The sequence below is a fragment of the Tamandua tetradactyla genome, chromosome 19, assembly GCF_023851605.1.
Source record: "Tamandua tetradactyla isolate mTamTet1 chromosome 19, mTamTet1.pri, whole genome shotgun sequence".
Taxonomy (NCBI): Eukaryota; Metazoa; Chordata; class Mammalia; order Pilosa; family Myrmecophagidae; genus Tamandua; species Tamandua tetradactyla.
This window is the reverse complement of record NC_135345.1, coordinates 53,616,098-53,640,007: the sequence shown is the minus strand read 5'-3', so window position 1 is coordinate 53,640,007 and position 23,910 is coordinate 53,616,098. Positions and strand designations below refer to the sequence as shown.

General features: G+C 34.0%; 1 protein-coding gene across 17 annotated transcripts in view; it reads right to left on the bottom strand.

The window, feature by feature from the left end:
- FIP1L1 (factor interacting with PAPOLA and CPSF1) overlaps nt 1-23,910 on the bottom strand; it is a 78,708-nt gene that overhangs the window by 41,743 nt on the left and 13,055 nt on the right. For 9 of the 17 annotated variants that reach the window (XM_077136875.1, XM_077136870.1, XM_077136877.1 and 6 more), the window contains one exon: nt 16,466-16,575. In XM_077136875.1, coding sequence (XP_076992990.1) covers nt 16,466-16,575 — 110 coding nt within the window. Of the gene's footprint in view, nt 1-9,930; nt 10,039-16,465; nt 16,576-23,910 lie in introns of all 17 variants that reach the window. The other 8 variants (XM_077136867.1, XM_077136864.1, XM_077136865.1 and 5 more) reach the window with 1 other exon arrangement.

Sequence of the window (23,910 nt, the reverse complement as noted above, 5' to 3'; positions counted from 1 at the left end):
AATGTTTTTTCACAACAGAGTTTTTACTAGGATTGGCAGCAGGTAGTTCAAGAAACCTAGAATGTGGCTATTCCATATTGTTAGGTTAATGACAATACATTTGGTATGATGTTTAACTCAGTTCATATACATCTAAACAGATTGCTGTTAACAGTCCTGAATTGAAAGATGTGGGGAAAATATTATGTGTAGGATTCCAATTCAGCTAATGAACTATCGATTTGCTTGCAACAGAAGCAGCACAATTCACCTATGACAGAAGTTACCAACCTCTTAAAAGACTCAAAGAGGCAGCAAATCTAAATTAAACGAGGATTACATACTGGAAAGGATCTGTAAGGCTATAAAATGTTATACGAATGTCAGCTTTCATTATAGCTAAATTTATTTTGCTTCAAAAACCAAGGTACTTTCATCTTTTTAATCTTTATGTCAAACCAGAATCAAGTCTCTTAAGTTTGTGGGTCTCAATCTTGACTGCACATCAGGATCATGTGGGGAGCTTTTAAAAATCTTGATGCCTGTGGGTTGCAAATCAGGCTATTTAAATCAAAATCTTTGGTCTGAAGCATTAATAATTTTTTGAAGTGCCCCAAATATTTCCAATGTTTAGCTAAAGCTCAGGGCTGCAACTCTAAAGGCCTGCTCAAGAAAGAGATTCATGATATTTTGCTTTTTTTCAAGAAAGAATTAAAAAGTGGCTGATAAAAATTAATATTTAAATCTTCATTACTCAATAAATAAAAATTCACACCCTTAAGTTCTAATAATTAAGGTAAGGACATCATTCTTTACATAGTTTTAAATTCACCTTTTAAATTTTGTGGACTGAAATGTTACAGTTTCTTTACAAAAGCTTGCTTTCTGTGTGTGCTTTACTTTCATAAGCACAAGAATAATTTCCTCTACAAAACATGGCTTATAAAGAAAATTTAATGCATGCTATTTTTAGGTAAAGATATCAAAATGTCTGTCTAGAAAAACAATATATGTCCAAATTAAATCACAGAATTTAAAACTCAGTCTTTACGACATACATTATAATTGTACAGTACTGCAGTTAAAGAGACCAATAACACCTATTAATTGGCACAGAAGTTGAAACGGAACATTTACTGGTGCCTGATCTTAACTTTCAGGACCTGCACCACATATACTCTCACAAGCTTATAAATTATTTTAATACTTGAGAAAAACTAAAAAGGTCTAAGTTCAATTAGCTTCATTTTTAAATATGCGGAAAGAGGCTCTTTTGAGCAGTAAAGTGGCAGCATCAAGATTCACACTTAGATATAAACAACTACAAAATCTTTACACATATTCACACCAACAGTATGTGTTTACACTAATTTTCTGGGGCCTGAATGCAAAAAATGTATTATTTTTTATGCTGTATTAAAAACATACAAAAAACCCTTAATGCTAAAACGTGTAATATGCTAAAATGACTCACTGGTGGACATATACGCATTCATTAATGCACATTAACATTAATGTACGTTAAATCACTTTGGTGCATAGCTTGGAATAAAGTTTTAACTTCCACCTTTATGCTTAATTTTGCACTTTCAAAAGTATCATTGACAGAAATAAGATATGGTTCAACAGGGAACTTAAAAATTAAAGGTCTTCATATATTTAGTTACATAAACTTTTACAAGCTACAAACCACAGCCACAAGCATTCAGAGTGCTCAATTAAACACCACGTATATCTTTTCAGTACATTATCCTAAGACATAAAAGTAAGCAGAGCAAGAACAAATGAAGAGGTAAACTTAGATACGTTGATTTTACATCATTTTAAGTTTATTATAAATCTTGTATGTTTGTTTACAATTAGAAATGTAAGTAGGTTTACATATCTTAGTGATTCAACACTGGAAAGTAACTTTTATTATTCATTTTTCAAGAGTCTGAAAGTTAAAAAGTACTTTGATTCTGGAAAACAAACTTAATAACAAAAAAACTACAACCTAGTATCTGCTTCTTCCAAGAGGAGAATTTAATGTCATAAAATGGAAGGAAATACTGAAATAAACTGGATATTTAAGGATAAGATTAGTCATTCATATTGCAATATCAACATTCTGTTGATTCACTCTTACTAACTGGCTGTACAAATCTGAATTTATAAAGAAAACTTACAAACAATAAAAAGCTATTGCACTATACACACAGAGTTGGAAAAACACTTATGCAGATTGAGTAGTGAGATGTGAAGTCTAAATTTTCAAATATAACAGAGCTTATCAAAAGGATCTCAACCATTATTTAACTGATCTTTAAAATATCTCAAAAAAAACCCCTCCACATTCCCATTACATTAATGTGAGAGCTGGATGTCAGTTTTCTATCATATGCTACAAGAATGTGCACCCATATACATAAAATATTTACAGAGAAATAGGTTTTATCTGAGGTTTTTATTTATTCTTAGAACTGTCAAAAGCACAAAATGCATATGAAAAAAGTGTCAAACTTCCTACTACATATATTCCCTGAGACTAATCACAATGTCAGAATGGGGAATTTTCTGTATTTTCAAAGGAGCTTTTTTTGCAGAGAGGAGGGACATGGTGGGTAAAGAAGTGTGTGAGAATAACTGTACAGTATAAATATTGAGATGTATCACTTTCAGAGATCAGAACTGATATTGTTCCTTATATATTAATCATCATATTTCAAGAAGTATTATAAGAAAAGCATGACTACTTAAAGTAAAAAAACAAAACACACAAAAAAGCAATTCTAAGTCAAGTAATCGATGTAAAAGGAATTTCAGATGTTAAAACACAATAAAAGAAAACAAAAGAAAAAAATAAAAAGGAAACATATGAAGCTATAAATCACAATAAAAATAACTCATCTTGTGTTTCCATGCCTTTGCCTATGAAAGTCAACTTGCCTGAAATATAAGTAATAAAGGAAAACTAGGGATATCAATCCTGGTTTTGCCTAACTAGCTATGAATGTGGGCAAATTCCCTAATTTCTTAGATCTTTTCAGTATAAACCAGGGACTAGCTAGAAAATAAAGAACTTTCAAACTGAAGGGACCCTCTATATGATATATACCCTAGTGGCATATTTTACAAACAGAGAAATAGAAAACTAGAGACTAGGGAACTTGCCTAAATTCACATAACAGTTAGTGACAAAACCAAATCTAAAATCCAAATCCAAAAGTTATGCCATGAAAAAGCATTCAGTTTAAGAAAATCAGTTATTCTTCAATTACAAAGAGAGCTATTGAACCCTTACTAGTAACAGTAGCGATGATGGACTTATAAAAAAAGATCTTATGGTGTGATCCTTTTGGCATCAGTAAACAGGCTGTTCAAGATTCTCGCCAGGTTATTTAAATCAAGTTAATAGACATTATACTCAACTTTTCAACTATTATATTCAACTTCTGGGTTCCACAGATATGTCAAATTGAAAAGGCTGATACACTCCACTGCACACTTGTTAGACCTAATTTTTCTTTACTTAAAATAACTTAGAAAAATGTTTATTGGCTTATCATAATGACTAAGCTTACTCTCTCCTAATAGGAAATTCTACCAAAACAAGTTGACAAGATATTCTTATACCTCATGAGAAATACATAATTAAGATTCCACAGAAAAAGAAATCTAAGAAAATCAAGTTTTGATAGTTTTTCCCTTTACATTTTTCTCCCTCTGCTTTTCTCCTAGGTGTTATGATCAAAGATCATCGGATCATAATTTACATACTAAAAAGTAACAAAATTATACTAACTAAAAGTACATTAACACTTCTAGGAAGCATGGCAGAGTGGAGGGCTGCAATGCTTACTTCTCTTTCAAAAAGCAGCTAGTGGATGGGCAGAAACTGTGAAAAAACTATCCTGGGACTACAGAGCCCAGAGGTGCACGATACAACATCCAAGGAACGCAGGACAAAGAGGCTGAGATATTGCAGTAAAAAACTGAAAATTGCTCAGCAGTAAGTGCTGGCGCCCATCCCCCATTCTTGAGGCTAGCCATCTGGAGTCCAGTACTTAGCTGGCTCCTGAAGACAGAAAGGGATGTGGAAGAACTCTTCCCCAAACACAGGGAATCAAAGTTAAGTACTGATCACAACTCTTGACTGGTGCGTTTATAGACTGCTAGGTCTCAGCTCTTTCAGCCCATCCAAGGCCAGGTAGGTTGTGCCACTGCTTCAATCCTGCCCTCAACAAGGACAAAGGCACTGACAATTAAAAGAAGCATGACATATGTATATCTGTGAGGAAAAGTATGCTGAAGAGCACCATCTGCTGAGCAGGCCAGGAAAACACAGCTTTGGGGAAACACCAAAAAGGCTTTTTAGCATCTTTCTTGACCCTCTCCCCACAACTTTTTGGTATTGGTCTACACCCCTTCCATGGATCCCTGGTCCTGTTTTGGCTGGGAAATACTGACTTGGAAAGTCCTGTCTGGGTGATCCTCCTTGCAGACTTTGCCCTCCAGGCAAAGTTAGACAGGAAAAGGAAAAAAGAGAAAAGACATAAATAAATAAAATCAGAACTGAGAGGGGGGAAAAAACTACTGACCCCACAGAAATAAAAAGGATCATAAGAGGGGTTTATGAACAACTGAATGCCAACAAACTAGGCAACTCAGAGGTAACGGAAAAGTTCCTAAAAACAGACAAACAACCTATACTACCGCTAGAAGAAATAGAAGACTTCAACAGACTAATTGCAAGTAGAGACTGATCAAAAACCTCCCAACAAAGAAAGCCCAGGACCAGTAGAGGTCATCAATAGACGAATTACAAGTAAAGAGACTGAATCAGTCATCAAAAACCGCCCAATAAAGAAAAGCCCAGGACCAGATGGCTTCACAGGTGAATTCTAACAATTATTCCAAGAAGAATTAATACCAATCCTGCTCAAAATCTTCCAAAAATTTGAGAAAGAACACTATCTAACTCATTCTATAAGCCAACATCACACTAATACGAAGGCCAGATAAAGGCACTACAAGAAAAGAAAATTACAGACCAACTTCTTTAATGAATACAGGTGCCAAAATCCTCAACAAAATACTTGCAAAAAAAATCCAACAGCACATTAAAGAATTATACACCATGATTAAGCGGGTTGTATCCCTGGCACGCAAGGTTCAACACAAGAAAATCAATTAATGTAATATACCACATTAACAAATCAAGGGGAAAAACCATATCATCTTAATATATGCAGAAAAAACATTTGACAAAATTCATATTTTTTCTTTTTGAAAACAGAAAGTTCCTTAACATGATAAAGGGTATACAAAAACAGAAACTTCCTTATCATGATAAAGGGTATACAAGAAAAATGCACCACTAACCGCAGTAATTGATGAAAGACTGAAAACTTTCCCTCAAAGATCTGTAACAAGACAAGGATGCCCACTGTTACTGAACATTGTGCTAGAAGTTCTAACTAGAGCAATTAGACAAGAAAAAGAAATAAAAGGCATCCACACTGAAAAGGAAGAAACAAAACTTTCACTATTTGCAGATAACATGATCCTATACAAAGTCTTGAAAAATCTACAAGAAAGTTAACAGAACCAATAAATGAGTTCAGCAAAGTGGTGGGATACAAGATCAATGTGCAAAAATCAGCAGTGTTTCTACAAGTAGTGCAGACAACCAAAGCAATAGGCTGAGCCCCCAATCTTGGGGTTTGTTCATATGAAACTTAACCCCACAAAGGATAGGTCAAGCCTACTTAAAATCAGGCCTAACAGTCACCCCCCAGAGAACCTCTTTTGTTGCTCAGATGTGGACTCTCTCTCCAGCCAACACAACAAGAAAACTCACTGCCCTCCCCCTGTCTATGTGGGACATGACTCCCAGGGGTGTGGACATTCCTGGCAATGTGGGACAGAAATCCTAGAATGAACTGAGACTCAGCATCAAGGGATTGAGAAAACTTTCTTGACCAAAAGGGGGAAGAGTGAAGTGAGACAAAATAAAGTGTCAATAGCTGAGAGATTCCAAACAGAGTCGAGACGTTATCCTGGAGGTTATTCTTACACAGTAAACAGGTATCACCTTGTTAGTCAAGATGTAATGGAGAGACTGGAGGGAACTGCCTGAAAATGTAGAGCTGTGTTCCAGTAGCCATGCTTCTTGAAGATGACTGTATAATGATATAGCTTTCACAGTGTGACTGTATGATTGTGAAAACCTTGTGTCTGATGCTCCTTTTATCTACCTTATCAACAGACAAGTAAAACATATGTAACAAAAATAAATATAGGGGGAACAAATGCTAAATAAATTCAGATTGAAATGCTAGTGATCAATGAAAGAGAGTGGTAAGGGGTATGGTATGTATGAATCTTTTACTTTTTCTGAATTGATGCAAATATTCTAAGAAATTATCATGATGATGAACATGCAACTATGTGATGATATTGTGAATTACTGATTATATATGTAGAAAGGAATGATCATAAGTTAAGAATGTTTGTGCCTGTTATTTTTTTTTAAAAATTTAAAAATTAATAAAAAAATCAGTAGTGCGTCTATACATTAGTAATGAGCAATCTGAGGCAGAAATCAAGAAGAAAATTCTATTTACAATAGCAAACTAAAAGAATCAAATACCTAGGAATAAATTTAACCAAGGATGTAAAGGAACTGTACACAGAAAACTACAAAACACCACTAAATGAAATCAAAAAAATAAATAAATGGAAGGGTAGGTAGTCTATGCTCATAGATTGGAAGAGTAAGTATTAAGATGTCAATTCTATCCAAACTGATTTACAGATTCAATGCAACCCAATCAAAATTACAACACACTACACTGCAGTAAAGGAAAGGCCAATTATGAAATTTACTTGGAAAGGGAGCTTGCAAGGGTAGTTCAGTGGTAGAATTCTCACCTGCCTTGTGGGAGACCCAGGTTTGATTCCCAACACCATGGACTTCCCAAAAACAAACAAAAAAGCAAGCAAAAAAAAAGAATAAACAAACAAAATTCAACAAATCGTGCTGCAATAACGGGATACTCACATGGAAAAAGAATGAAATGTGATTCCTGCCATATAGCATACAGAATTTTTTTTTTACTTGGAAGGGTGAGGGGCCTGAATAGCCAAAATATCTTGAGAAAGAAGAATAAAGTTGGACTCGGTTCCTGAGGATATTACAAAACTACAATGGTCAAAACAGCACAGCACTGGCATAAAAACAGATATACTGACTAAGCAAATTAAACCAAAAGTTCAGAAACAGACCTTCACATCTACAGCCAACTGCTACTTGACAAGGCTACTAAGTCCACCCAAGTGAATAATTTGTTCTACAAATTATGCTCGGAGAAATGGATGACCATATGAAAAGAATGAAAGAAGATACCCATCTCACCCCTTATACAAAAATTAACTCAAAGTGGAACAAAGATCTAAATATAAGTATTAAGACCATGAAATTCCTGGAAGAAAATGCTGAGAAGCATCTTCAAGATTTCATAGTAGGGGCAGGCCAGGGTGGCTCAGGAGGCAAAGTTTCCCCCTCCATCCCAGAGACCTGGGTTCGATTCCTGGTGCCTGCTCATGTAAAAAAAAAAAAAAGATCTCGTGGTAGGCAATGGTTTCTTAAACTTTATACCCATAAGCATAAGGGATGAGAGAAGTAGATAAATGGGACTGCCTCAAAATTTAAAACTTTACTGCCTCAAAGGACTTTGTCAACAAAGTGAAAAGGCTACCCACAAATGGGAGAAAATATTAGAAACACTTATCTGCTAAGGGCTAAATACCCAAATTATATAAAGAAATACTACAAGTCAAAAATTAAAAAGACAAACCAGTTTAAAAATGGGCTAAAGATTTGAATAGATATTTCTCCAAAGAGGAAATACAAATGGCTAAAAAGCACGTGAAAAGACGCTCAATATCACTAACTATTAGGACAATACAAATCAAAACCACAATCAGATCTTTCACACAAACTAGAATGGCTACTGTTGAAAAAAAAATATTTAAAGTGAAGAAATAACACTTACTCATTGCTGATAGCAATGTAAAATGGTGCATCCATCATGGAAGACAGGTAATTCCTCAGGAAGCTAAGTATAGAACTGCTAAATAAGCTGACAATCCCACTACTAGGTATATACCCAAAACAACTGAAAGCAGGGACTCAAACAGACATATTCACGCTGATGTTCATAGTAGTATTATTCACAATTACCAACAAAAGAAGCAACCCAAGTGTCAACAGATGAGTGGATAAAAAAATGTGGTATATATAATACAATGGAACAGCTGTAAGAAGGAATGACATTCTGATGCATGCAACAACATGGATGGACCCAGAGCACATTATGTGGCATGAAATAAGCCAGATACTGAAGGACAAACATAGTTTAATCTCACGGATATGAACTAATTATAATAAGCAAATTAACAGAATCAGAATACAATGGGGTTATAATGGGGGTTGAAAAAGGGGAGCTGATGCTTAATTTGTGTAGAATTTCTATTAACTGTAAATGTGTAGTAATGTTACTTGTAAATGTTTAGAAATGGATAGGGTTGATATTAGTACATTATTGTGAGTATAATTAAATTCAGTGAATTACATTGGTGAATGTAGTTGAAAGAGAGGAATTTTGGGTGGCATATGTTATTAGAAGGAAAATTAGAAAATAAAACATGATATTATATTACATAGTGAAACCCATGTTGTGGACAACGGACTGTGGTTAATAGTACAAATATCAGAACGTTCTTTCATAAATTGTGACAAATGTACGACACTATTACAAGTCGTTAATAATAAGGTAGTATATGAGAAAAGTACACCTTAATGTAAACAATGGACAGTAATATTAACAGTAAAAATTTAATATTCTCTAAACAACTGTAACAAAGGTACCACACCAATGCAAAAGTGTCCACAACAGGGAATATATGGGAACACTGTATTTTTCACATGACTTTTATGTAAACCTATGGTCTAATCAAAAATAATAATTAAAAAAGAACATTATGCTAAGTGAAAGAAACCAGAAAAAAAAAATAGCGCATTAATACAGCACCAAGTTGCCTGAGAAGAAATCTCAAAACTGGTTAACAAAAGTAAAAGCAAAATAAAAAAAAATTATTCCCTGTATACTATAACTGTTTAAAACTTCAGAATAGTAAATTTAGTAAGGTAGTCTTGGTCTGTACTTCTTTGTCAAGAATCAAAGTATAATCTCTGAGATTGATTACTGTTGGTAAAGCACTTTCATAACCTATTTGCTTCTCCCTATATCCCTCAGAGTAGAAGTTATTATTCCAATTTTTCAGGCTCAAAGAGATTACATTACCCATCTAAGGCTGTATCCTTTGTAAATACAAGATTTAAAACACAAACCAAAATTCTAATCGGAGTGCATCATGAGTAAAAGCTTAACAACAAGGAAAATGGGGTATCCTAGGAGAGCTGGTAGACTGACCCACTTAATGGAGTGGCATATTTATGGAATGAAATAGTTGGATAAAATTATTGGAAAAATTCAGTAGTGTCACATGTTACAGGTTCTAATTACTTGTTCAAAAGATTAGATGTTATTGAATGAGTAGTAAAAAGCTCCTGGGAAATCTGAACAGGGTGTAATATGAGAAAGAAGAATTAAACCTGCAGCAAGGGGAAGAGAAAAAAAAATTACTGAGTACCCATTAGGGTAGTAGCTTCATGCAATTTATTTTACATGATAAAAGGCTAAAGGTGAAAAGGCAAGACAGGGTGATAGGGCCTGATTCATAAGGTAACTTAAAAAAACCCTAAACTACATGGAAAAACCATAATTTGAGGGGTGAAGGGGTAAAAATGTGGTGCAGACTAATCAAAATTTATTATCCCACTATGACAAAACAACACTGATGATCTAAACATCAGGGAGCATCCAATTTTTAAAATAGCCTTACCTTAGATCAGGTGATTCGGCCCTCCCATATCGATCCTGCCACTTCCCAACGCTTGAATTGGCTTTTCTGGAGGCAGTACTTGTCTGAGACTGAGAAGAGGTGCTGTTTCTGGTGAGATAAATTTTCTATGTTTTTTCTTACATTACTGTTGTCTCTGATCCCCCCTGTCCTCCTTTTTTTTTCCCTGACATGCTTTTTCCAAAGTCCTTTAATATGTTCCTATAGTTTCATTTCCTTGAAGTCATATAAAATACTTGTTTTGAAACTAACTTTGCTACTCATAATTAAAAATAGTATTATCAACATTTTGTTAACTCTAGAATATTTTTAAAAGTATTCTTTAGCCTAGGCAGTATGTCAAAATGAAGAAATCAGAAAAGAACCAAAGGTTTACTTCAGTTGCAATGTATTATCAAGGAATGTATTTCTGTGCTTTTATGAATTAATAACATTAACACCTGCAGTTTCATAAAATTTCATTAGAAGTTTTCCCATTTCATTCCCTATATTCTTCAACAGATATAGGTATTATTAGTGCAACCAGTTAACAGTAACACTCTGACATGTTTTTTAAAACCTACACTAAATACGTATTTTATAAAAATTCTATAAGATAATTTAACTCAAAATAAAATCCAGATAAAGCTAATTTCATCCCCCATAAAATACTCTATAAAAAGTTCAGCTATTTATATTCTTGCTAATTCTTTATAGGACTAAGACATTCTTTTAAGGCACTAGGGGAAAAAAAAGATGCATCTGCTTGTTTATGTAAAAAGAAACACAGGAAGAATAAACCAGAAACTAAATGATATGAAACTGGTTATGAACAGGGTGGAAACAGAATAAGCAACACTGATAATTCTAAGAGTATATTTCTAGAGAGCCTTGCCTTTGGAACTATGTTAAATGTTTCATATATCAAAAAATAAAATTAAATCAACAAGCATGGATGAAAAAAATGTAAAATTGGAAACAAACAGATACAATGAACCAAATCACATTTTAAATGATTAACATATTTACCACTCTGAAGGAAACTTCTGAAAACAATCTTACTACATATCCTTAGTGCAAAAAAAGAAAACTGTAAAGTTCAACAAATCCTGAAATCAAACTTAATAGGTTTGTTTCCTGTGAAGGTAGCTGCAGAAGCTCTAAATCTATTTAGTATTTTAGCATAGAGTAAATGAATATATATATTCAAGTTTTGAGGAAACAGCTTTTCATTGTGGGGAAAAAGGTGGATACAATATGAAATAGAAAAACTGCTAGATTTTTTCCTAGCTCTGGCCACTAAAAGGCCTGGAAATAATGACACTCCAGGAGCAATTAACAGTACAGCTAGTGCCCAGATTGTGGTTTCTAATTGCCACCTTTCAGTTCCCACTAAAAGGAATCAGGGAGACTTCAAGGAATGGCAACTTCTAGGAATGGGGCAGGGAAAGTACAAGAAGACCATGTAATATTTTAGTAGTGCCAGAAAGTAAAGAAATCCTCAAAAAATGGTAGGGATATGTCAAAAGGACTAAAAACCAGTTTGAAGAGGCTTTCACTGGCCAAATTTGGGGCAATTTAAGTATCAAAATGAATGCCAGAGATAAACCATATAGATATATATGGTTTATATACGACATATTTAAGCCATATACACACGCATATGCATACACCAACATTCACACATTAAGAATCAATGCATCTAAACTGATAATAAATAAACGGGGAGGTGATAAAGCACATTTTAACAGTAGAATGCCAGCTAATAAATGTAAAAGGAATAACAGATCATCACTATTCTGCAGCCATTATAGTAATAATTATGGCAAAAATCATCCATGAATGCTAAAATTATTGGAAAGTTTGAAGAACAGAATATTTACATACAGTCTCCCCACAGATAACTTATTAAGTACAATGGGGAAAGCAATAACTTTGCAAGTGGAGAAAACCTGAAGAATACACCACAACTAAATAATAAAAATTATCACTAATAAAATGACAAACTGCAAGCATATATCTCCAGCATGATGCATGGAGGAGGACATACCACCACTTATGTCATATTCCTGCCTAAATGCAAAACCTAAATCTAATAGCCAGGACACATAAGGCAAATCCAAATTGAGGACAATCTACAAAACAAATGGACTGTATTCTTCCAAAATTGACTATCAAGAAATACAAAGAAAGAGAAGCTGTTACACATTAAGGAAAGCTAAGGAGATAATAATAATTTAATGAAATGAATGATCCTGGATTGGATCCTAGATCAAGGGGGAAAGAACAGAATTGCCTTATTGGGATAACCAGAAAAACTTGAATATAGATCGTATATTAGATAAAAGAATTGACTCATTATTAGATTTCCTGAATTTGATCCCAGTACTGTGATTATATAACAGAATGTCCTTGTCCTTAACCAATAAATGCTGAAGTATTTGGTAAAGGGGCAGGATATCTACAATTCACATTCAAATGGTTCAGAAAGAAAAATATTTTAGTGAAATTATAAGCAATGTGGCAAAATGTTAAGTGGTAAATATGGGTGAACAGGATATAGAAGTTCTTTGTACTTTCTTGCAATTCTTTCTAAGTTTAATTTTTTTTCAAAATAAATCTTTAAAAAACAAAAACAAAAAGGGCACAAGAGAATTTTCTGGGGGTAATGGTATTGTTTTGTTTATTGATCTGTGTGCTGATGACATGAATATGATCAGTCTGTGAACATTTATCAAGCTTTTTATTCACTTTTTTACATGTCAAAAAGTTAAATAATATAAACATTCTTAAAGATTAAAAAAAACACTGATATGTACAAATCTTAAATATAACATTTTACTTAAAAATGTCAAATTGCTAGACAGTACAGAAAGCCAGAAACCCAGCATTTCTACTGATAAATTAAAAAGAACATTAAAAAGTCTTTTGTACAAACACTATGAGCAGGCATCTATATAATAATAAGGCAATCTAAGATTATCAACAACAGAAATACAGTGCTTAGGTCATAATACAGCTCATTACTCTTATATATTTGCTGTGCAGCTTCTATAATAAATATAATAAATTATATTAACTGTATTCTCCCTAAAGTTAATACAAGTTTATTTTCAAAGATCTCTCTCCAATCTCCATAATATAAAATGAGTAAAATAGAAAAAAAAGTACATTATTTATTTAGGAAAATATTCTTTTGATCAAAGATGATTCCAGAAAAGTATCCTAACGAGCAATGGATACTGTCCCTTATTTCTGAAACTGACAGCTCTGATGTGCTGGCTATGTTACTATAGGTTGTGGTGGTAATTATCCTTTTTTTTTCCAGTAGTAATGATGAACTTATTTTTTCTATCATTTTCTATCTATTTTTTACGGTCCCTTACCCACCTCTGTTCTCCCATTTTTCCTCATCCATCTCTCCTGACTGACGCCATCTCTTATGAAGGTCCATCAAGTACATTCTCATTTTCCTTGCTCCTCTATCCCTTTGTCACCTGGTATAACCTCAATCATTGTTAAATCCAACTCAAGCTACTCTTCATGAACACATGAATACCTGATAATGGTAAGAGAAACACACGAGCCAGATGACGTTTCAACTTAAATCCATTAACATCAAGAAAACACACACTATTTCTATGTCATCAGTTTTTCTCTCTAATAATTCATTTCCAGCAGCACCGAAAAATGCTGCAATTCCTCACTTCTTGAAAAAAAGCCATTTCTCGACCCCACATTTCTCCGTAGCTATGCTAGCAATCCTATTCTTTTCTCACAGTTTATGCACATATTGACAAATTACTATCAGACCTCTTCTTTTCTCAAACGTCCAGTACCCACGTCTCACTATCCTTATTCTTACTAAGTCTGCATCTGATTTTGTTAAGAAAAACCGAAGTAATCAGGAAAGAACTTTCAGTTGTTCCCACTGATGGGAACAACTAATACACCTGCCCACCTACACTGATGCTCTGTATCCTGCCTTCTCTCCTGCTATTACAGTGTGTATTGCCTGTGCCTCTACCTAGACTAACCCTTCACTTGCACATTGCGCTACATTTCCTCTGGCCTTAAGAACATTACTCTCTCAACTGTCTCTTCTCAATGCTTGCATCAATGATCCCTGCTAGTAACTCATTCCTATCAGTATATAAAAATTTGCTGTAATCTTCTTCTGGAGAAAAACATCCTGAATCCCCCATTTCCCTCCAGCTACTGCTCCATTTCTCTGCATCCTTGCATAGCAAAAAACACAAAAACAATGCCCATGCCATTTCTACTTATTTCCCTCTCATTCTCTCCTGTAACCATTCTAATAAGTCTTTAATTCACCAAAATGCTGAAAATGATTCTCGTCAGGACTGCAAATGAACTCCACATTTTAAATTCTTCATCATACTTGACCAATCAATCACTGGCATTTAATAGTTGATCATTCCTCCTTCTTTGAAATACTTCAAGACCCACACTAGGTTTTATTTCTATTTCACTAGTCCTTCTTCATTATTGGTCTCCCTTACTGGTTCATTCTTACTTTTCTGACCTGCAAGGGAGTGCCCTAAGGCTCTGTCTTCATGCTACGTCTCTATCAGCACTTACTCCTTCTGCAATCTTATCCAGTCTCAACAGTTTCATATACCATTCAAACACTGATAATTCCCAAATTTCTGTCTATAGCCCACACCTCTCCCCTCTACTCCAGGTTCAATGCCTACTCAAATTTTCCATTTGTACATCTAATAGGTATTTCAAATTCATTATGTCCTAAACTGAATTCTTGGTCTTTCCCTTCCAATAACCAGTCCTCCTACTGTCTTTTCCATGTCAATAAATAATAAATCCATTCTTTCAGGTACTTAGAACTAAAACTTTGAATTCATTATTCTTGACCGCCCTTTCTCCATAATTCTTGTCTTCCCTTTCTCCATAATTCTTGTCTAGTCCAACAGGATATCTTATTGGCTCATTTTTTAAAATACATTCAGAATCTGACTACTACTCACTATCTCCACCACTACTACTGTAGTCCAAAATCATATTATCATTTGCCTTGATAACTGCTTCAACCTCCTAAAAGGACTCCCTGTTTCCAAACTGAATCCATTCAGAGTCTGCTCATACTAAAGCAGCTAAATTGAGACTTTTAAAACCTGAAAACACATTATATCATTCTTCTGCTCAAAATCCAGTAGCCCAAATAATCTGGCCCAAATTTAAAAAAAAATAAATAAAAGAAGACAAAGTACAGAAAAAACTGGAAAAAAAAGCTATTGATTTTTAATTAATGTATTATGATGATGATAATAATAAACATATATATTAACTATGTACCAGGCACTAGTCTAAAACATTTTAAGTAAGATAATCTATATACAACCATCTTGGTAAGGAAAATACTATTAATACATTATATGCATTAGGACACAGAGGCACCATGAGATTAAAGACTTTGTCCAAGGACACTCAGTTCATAAATAGTACAGCTGGAATGTGAATCACAGAAGTCTGGCTCCAAAGTCCAAGCTCTTAACATCACTCTATAACACCGAACAAAACAAGTGCAATGAAAAAAACTGACCCCTTTAAAAAAAAGAAATACCAAAAGGATGCTATACAGGATTTCTATTCCTCAGCTATAAACACTTCTTTAGCCAAACATTTTATGAGATTGCAATTGGTTTAAATAAACAAATTTAGGCATGCTCATGACTACTGATTGTTAAGATAAGAAAAGACAATCAAGATCTTAGTCAGTTTTAAGACGTTTAATTTGGACCCAAAGCTTCAAGAATCTGTATCTTAGAGCCAATGAGATGTTTCCGTAAGGTTTCTTCCCACATTAGTAAATGATATAATCTCTTATAACTGGTAAAACCAAAATCATAAATTTGACCTGTTTCAAGCCCAGAGAAATAAGTGAATTAAGTCATCCTTATCTAACCTGAAATTAAATTGCTGACATCAAATTTCCCTATTCTTAAGTTATTCTTTACCATTTTCCTGCTAATGGGGGTAACAGGATGACCACTTGCACTTTTAAGTTACAAGAATATTTGCCAGGATATTTGCCTCTTACAACTGGTACCTTGTGAATGCCAAGTTTTTTATTATCATCTCAACTTAAAGAAAATGATTTTAATTTGAAAGATTTCCCAGGCTGAAATTTCAACAGTCTGTCGTTATTAAAATTAGTTAAGATACCTTTAGGCCAAAAGATCTAGACTTATGAAGTCCAATAATTATGTAATAAAAATAAGCACCAAAAACATTAACACCATTGTCGTCCATGCCTCTCCTGAATATAAGCTTATTCTCCCCTTTTACATACATGTAACTATATACCATAGTTCATTTCTTCTTCTTCTAAGAGCAGCACCTTAAAAGTTTTTCCACAAAGAATTAGTTTTGTACTAAAACAAGGCAAAACGTGCCAGTTTTTTGATAGATCATTCAAACCTTTATACTTCACACAGCATTAATATAATGCAAAGATACCAACGTTTTACAATAATTTCACTTAAACTGCCTAACTAACCTGCTGGGTGGGAGTCCAGTCTTGAATAGAGAAGGAGGAGAAGTAAACTCAGCTTTTGTAGATGGAAGCGCTGTTTCCTTTTCTGAATTTCCAGTTCTTCCCTGCTGTACCTTAAAAAAAAGGGTTATTAGCTTGTTTAATAGAACACTCAAATATAATAAACTTATAACATGATGTAAAGATAAATAATGAAGAATGTTTTGTTAAATATCTCATAAATTACCCAATTTCAGAATTACATTGGGTGAAAGGAATCAAAGGTGGATGCTGGGATCAAAATGCTCCCAACTATTAAAAAGTTCACACTGATACCACTTAAAAGTCCAAAAAACCTTTAATTACTCTTTGGTACTTTTATATATTCCCCCAGAGCACCATAAATAAATCCAAGGTACTTGGTTATGACTGCATATGTCAGAGTTCAGCGCCATGAAGAACTTCCTATTTTTGTGTTCATTACCTTTATCTAAAAAACTCGTAGCCACTTTAGTCATTCTGACCATTTTCTATTTAGACTGTGATTTGCTATAACTTAAATATAAATAATCTGCTGCTTACATATCATTTCTCCTCTACATTTTCCTATCACCATCAACACTTACCACTATCCTGTCTATTCAGCAGAACTAGAAGCTTGAAGTCAGAAATCTCTGTCTTCTTAATACCTCTCCTTCTCCCTCTTTATATATTAACTTTTAAATCAATTATCTACTTACTCCATAATTTCTCCCAGATTTGTCCATCTCTTCTGCTTCTACTAGATCTTTTGACAGTGGTCCAGTAGTACAACTTTAGACTGGTGAAATTTCTTATTTCTTTTGTTTTTATACTCAACTTCCTATCTTAAAACACCACCAATTAATTAAGCTCAAACTAATTTAAGTTCAAGTTGTCCTACACTTGAATAATATCATACCATATTTTATATGCTACTTAAATTGTACTGCCCTGCTAGGTCCTAATTTAGCATCACTTCCTTTCTCTGTGAGGCAAAGGTCAAAAGAATCTCAGATACCTTGATTCTGATAAACTTGAACGAGTGATTCAATACCACCTCCCAACTAATCATTATATGAGAAAAAAGAACCCTTATATAGTTAAGCCTTTACAGTTAGATCTCTCACCAACAGTGCTGATCCCAGTCCCTAACTGATAACTTCACGTAATTAGTTATCAATTCACATAATTAGTTATCAATCTCCACAATGAGATTTCACTTGAAAATGTATGCTGCTGCTTAAAAAATGTTCATTTAAAATGTGTCAGTCCTAATGAGATATGAGGATCAGCACTAAGATAATGGTGAGAAAGAAATAAATGGATTTGACAAACACTTGACAGGATCTGGTAATGGAAAACAAACATGATTTATTCACAAAACATTCATCAAATATCTATTATTATGCACCAGAAGCTAAGACTACAGAGAGAAAGCAGAATCCCAGAGCTTAAGACAGACACGTAAACAATCAGAGCAACACAATAAACTCTATGGAAGAAAAACTACCTAAAAAAGAATACTCACAGAGTTGATACCATGATCCCAATTGCTCCCCTATACTCCAGTAATAGATATCCAGCTACATATATTGTGTCTAACAGGCATCTCAATCTCTTCATTGCCAAAACAAAATTCCTGACTCCCCATCCTCTCCAAGCTTTCCCCCGTAAGTAAGTGGCACCATCATTTACCAAGCTGCTCAAGAAAAAAAAAAAAAAAAAAAAAAACAGCCTAGGAATTATCCAATATATGTTACACCCAACAGGTCAACTTTACTTCTACAACATATATCAAATCCACTTATCAATATGTCCCTTCCTCAAGTCTAACCCACCACCCACACCTTACCTGTCATGTTAAATTAACTTATTTCTGCTTTCGTTGTTACCTCTCAAAAATCCATTCTCTATAAACAGCCAAAGCAACCTTATTAAATATGTAAATCAATTCATGTCTCTCCCCTGTTCAAAACTCCTCAATAACTTCCTATTACAAATGGAATAAAATCCAAACTTCTTAACATAGTTTACAAGGACTTGCATGGTATAGCTACTTCTCCTACCTTGTTTTCCCCTAATCTCTCCAACTCATTTTTACTACATTCTGGTCAGAACAGCTTTTTTTTTTTTTTTTCTCTTCCTTTTAATATATAAGCTCCTCCTTTCTAAGGACTTTTATACTAGATTCTCCTTCTACTTGGAATACCTAGGTTTCCTCATGGATTCATCCTTCTAATCATTATTCAAGAATTTGTTAAAGTGTTTCTTCATAGAATCTCTCACTAAATCATTATCTGACTTAAACTTATTTAATTTGTTATATGTTAACTGTCTACTGCCAGTGTAACATAAGACCTTTGTAGGAATGAGCTGCTTCCAGTTCAAATCTGTAACCCAAGTACCTAGAAAGCAGTGCCTGGCATATAGTAAGTATTTATTTGATTGCCTTTGGGTTTCAGCTGGTATGATACTTCTTCAAAGCCCTGCATAGGCCCTAGAGCTTATAACCATATAATTTAGGGCATGATTATTTAATTAGTACCTATCTTTCCCATTAGGAAAGATAAACTACAAGACCACAGGGACTGTACCTGTTATGCTAACCGTCACCCTTCAAGCCTACCATACTTCCTGGCATAGTCAGTGCTCAATTAGAAACTGGGAAGGAGGAAGAGAGAAGACTGGGGGAAGAAAATTAGAAGAGATAAGAGAGAAAGAGGAAGAGCAAAATAGAGAAAAAGAGCATATGCCTTATGGGAATGGTAAGAAAAGTTATCAGGAATACAGGGTAAATTTTTAAAGGTGTGAAAATTGCTTTTTTCCTAACTTAGCTTTCCTTTTTCCTTAATATTTTAACTACTTCTAATACTAAACAATTCTGTAAATCCTCACCATTCTAACTACACTCTTTATTAATTTGCATTATCATCATTCTTGTCAATATTCATCTTCAAATATTGCACTCAGGATTATATAAACTCAAAATTTGTCCAACTAGAGCATAATGAGAATACTATTCCACATGATCTAATATTTAAAGAAATGACTATACGACAACATGGCTGATTTCCTAAAAGTAATTCATTTCAGACCTTACATATCCATGTACATACTGGACATATCCAATGCCTTGCCTAAAGTCTTCTGTACCAAAATTTTTTTTTAATTCTTGAGATTTCCATTGAGCTGCCCTTTTAGCATTATCTACAAAAGTTTAACAGAACAATATCTGAAAAGGAAACCTATTAAGTACATTGTGATGTACCCAAAAATAGATTGTGAACTATTCAAAATGGTATATCAGAAAATTTTAATAACCTAGGAAAACATTTACCACACACTGTTAGGGTGAAATAAGGAACAGTAGAGAACTGTATAAATCAATTATCACAATTGTGTTTAAACCCATAAGAACAAAAAGAATGGAAAAGCAGTAAAACTTAGGACTTTGAAAGCAGTCAAAAGAGATGGTAACTGAAAAGACTGATGAATCCTAAGTCAGCAGTGGGAAAGCAAAGACATTATTAACTCTTAAGGTATGATCTCAAAAGATTCAATAATTTACAAATTCAGCTCTCAAAATATTTGAATCAGCCAGGCACATATTCTCTTGGCAGGTGACTGAAATGCCTCCTCTGGAAAATCAGATTATCTCAAAAGAAAAAATAAACAATCAAAACAAAATCTAAAAATACTGACATCAATCAGTTCAACACATTTCTTTATAAAACTTTAATTCTTTTATCATATATACAACCTAACATTTCCCCTTTTAACCACATTCAGATACATACTTCAGTGCTGTTAATTACATTCACAATGCTGTGCTACCACTACCACATCCATTACCAAAACATTTCCATCTTTCCATATAGAAACTCTGTACATTTTAAGCCTTAACTTCCCATTTCCTATCCCCACCCTGTCCCCTGGTAATCTGCACTACACAAACCATGAACCCTAAGTTAAATCATGGATGACAGTCAATAGTTCAATCATAAAAATGTGCTTTCATCAATTGCAACAAATGTACCACACCAATAGGAGGTCTTAATGATAGGGTGGCATATGGGAATTTCGTATTACATGTATGAATCTACCACTTCTCTAACAAAAAAAATAAAAAATGTCATACAGGGATTCTAAAACAACTTAACCCCCACAGTGAAGCTACAGTCATTCTGTCCCATATACATGAACAGAGCTCCCAATGAACTTTTTAGTGACCAACTCTTACACTGAGTGAATGGCCAAAGATCCACACACATTCGAAAATAGAAGTCAAAAATAAACTTTAAAAATCAACTTGGAGAAAACAGGCTACACAGAGAGAAGTAAATCTAAAAGAAACAAACCAAGCTATCAATAATATCCTTTGAGAAAGGAAAAAAAAAAGATGCTGCATTACTGCATACATGAGCATGTATGAAACAAGAATGGGATGTCAAAATTAAAAAAAAAAAACACACAAATGAAAAGTTGAATAGAACGGCTGTACAATTTGAATAAAACAGTCGTACGGTTGGAAAAAACTCCCCAATGACAAAAGATGAAGAGATGTGAAACAGATGAGAAAAGGTAAGAAAATTAGAGGACCAGTCCAAGAGGCCCAATATCTGAACAGGAGAACGAGAAGAGAGAAGAGAAAAAGTGCAAAATAGAAAAAAATTTCCCCAAAGTGGAGGATATATGTTTTCAGATTAAGACGGTACAACACAGTGCCTAGTACAACAGATAAAATTAGACCAAGACACACAATTTTGAAATCTTAGAAAACTAGTTAGTTACAAAGCTCATACTACTTTCAGAGGGGGAAAAACACATCTATACATGTGGACACGTGCACACATATGGATATAAACATATTTTAAGAAAATGTTGTGGTCATTTTTTTCTTACACATACATGTTACCCAACATCACTCTTCACTCCTCTTCTGCAGCTCACCCCATTTGAATAATTACACAATTGTTTTTGTATCCAATTGGGTGATTTTATATCTATCAAATTGCTTATTTTGCTAAAGAAAGCTTAATTATATTAAAGCATATAAAACATAGGGATTCATATGTACTATTCTCTCTACTTGTTAGTATGTTTAAAAATTTACATAATGACAAGTAAAGTTATCTTCAAGAAGCTAAGCTTATCACATGACTAAAGATGAAATTCTCTACTGCAAAGAGAATTTAAATCATGATTTTTAAAACTGAATGCACCATTATGAGTTCAGGCCCTCATTTCATTCCTTCGGTACTTTAACAGCTCTCTAATCTGGTCTCTGACTCTGCTCTCTTTCCTTGCATTTTATAGTCCACTCTGCTGCCAATTCCTTTTCTTAAAAAAAAACAACAACAGATCTGCTCAAGATACTCCTGATCAAGAACTTTCCAACAGCTTCCACTGACTACATAAATGTCTGCAGGCTAGTTTAAGGTTAAGGTCATTCTCACCATGGGCCAGGCTTCTCTCTCCTGCTACATCATCATTCACCCCAACTGAATGGGGTTTTTGCTCACAGTGCTCTCTGTTTACAATATTCTATCCTCTCCTACTGGAGAAAATATTTGCTTTACATGTCAAATATCAACACCCTTTGAATTCTAGACTCTGCAAAATGAAATAACTTGCGCTCTCCTCTGAACTCCCCACTACATGTCCTCAAGACCAACATAATATTCCTAACAATCTACTGTGGTTAGTTTATCTGTACTTATCAATTTACCCACTTAGTTCATGAGCTCCCTGAATATGAAAGCTTTGATATACTGTATTATCTAGCACAGTGCCGGACACATTAGAGGTGTAACAGAGATACCAAAAAAACTGGGGAAGATTTTTTTCTTTTCTTTATCACTAACCTTAACAATTCTACTTCAAACTCTCAACAGTCTATACCTATGAGGGGCTTCTTAGCTTTATAAAGGTTAGATAAGTATATAAGAATTTGAACTTTCGTTGTCCATGTCATACACTGCTGCCAGAACAATGTTACTTTTAAGTCACAATATGCAATATTGACCTGGCCATAAATAAACAATAGCCCCTCAAGCTCATCTTCCTGGTTTTCTAGGCTTTCTATAGGTTGAATATCAACCTACAAAACCATCTTTCTCTACTCCTTTCCAAAAAGGAACCCTCTGAGCCAATAGGGCTAATTCTGTGAATAATCCTTCCATCCACATATTTCTTCTCCTAAACTGATTCCTCAACATATAATCTTTTTTTCCTTCTTTTGTTCATATTCTCAAAACTGAGCTAACTGGCACATGCTTCTGTTATTATTACATTCCACTTCAGAATTTAAAAAAACAGAAATATGTTTCCAATATTATTTTTAATTCCAAACTAATAATTAATTCACTCTCATTTCTCTGAATTCTTATAGCTGTTTGCTTCAAAGCTGCAAAATAATATAGTAAAACGCAACTAATGCATGTTTTTTTTTTGGGTGCATGGTCCAGGAATTGAACCCTGGTCTTCCACATGGAAGGCGAGCATACTACCACTGAACCACCTATGCACCCACAACTAATACATTTTGAAAGAAAAATAATTTCATAGAAATTTTAACAAGGTGACAGAAACGGTTTTCTGAAATTCAAACGTAAATTCAACTACAGTCTGAAAATGCCAAATGCACCAAATGCTTCCACGCAGCATTAATTGTAAATATTGAGCATTATCAATAAAATGGCATCCTACAGACCACAATCTAGGATAAGAAAAATTGAGTGCCAAATAATTAAAATGCACACCCTATTCCAAACCAGTATTTTTAGCTGAAATATTAATAAATATTTAGGCACATTATCAAGGCAAGAAGAGCCATTAAACCCTCACCTATCAAATTTAAGTCCTTTCTTTTTTACACAGAATCAAACAAATCAGAATGAAATAGTAAGTACCTCTCATATGACCAAAAACAATTTCACAATAATTTTGCAACAGACAGAATATATATTAAAAACTCATTCACTATGACTACTTTCAGTAAGAGACTAGTTCTTAGGAATTTCTTTTGATTTTTAGGTTGTAAAAACTTACTGCCAAAAGACAAAGTATACAGAAGCAGGTAGTTAGTTAACAAAGGCAGTCCTCATCTCTATTAAAGCGTGGGGAGAGAAGCACTACTGCAAAAGAACTCTTTCACCCCCAAGACAATTTTTCTATTTATTGTAATCATGTGTAATATATGTAAAGCCTAAAGTAGATAACATGGTATCACCAAAATGAACCTCATAACAATTTAAAACAGGATAGAGAGCATCATGCCTTTTCAAAATATTTACAGCAGAACAAGAACCAAATACTTACCTAAAGTAGGATGTAAATTAAAATTAATTTCTCTATACAAAACTGTGTCCAGCAGAGCAGCTACATCTGCGGATATAGCACATGCATTGCATAAGGCAGTATTTTGGTGGACAGGGCTATAGTCCCAA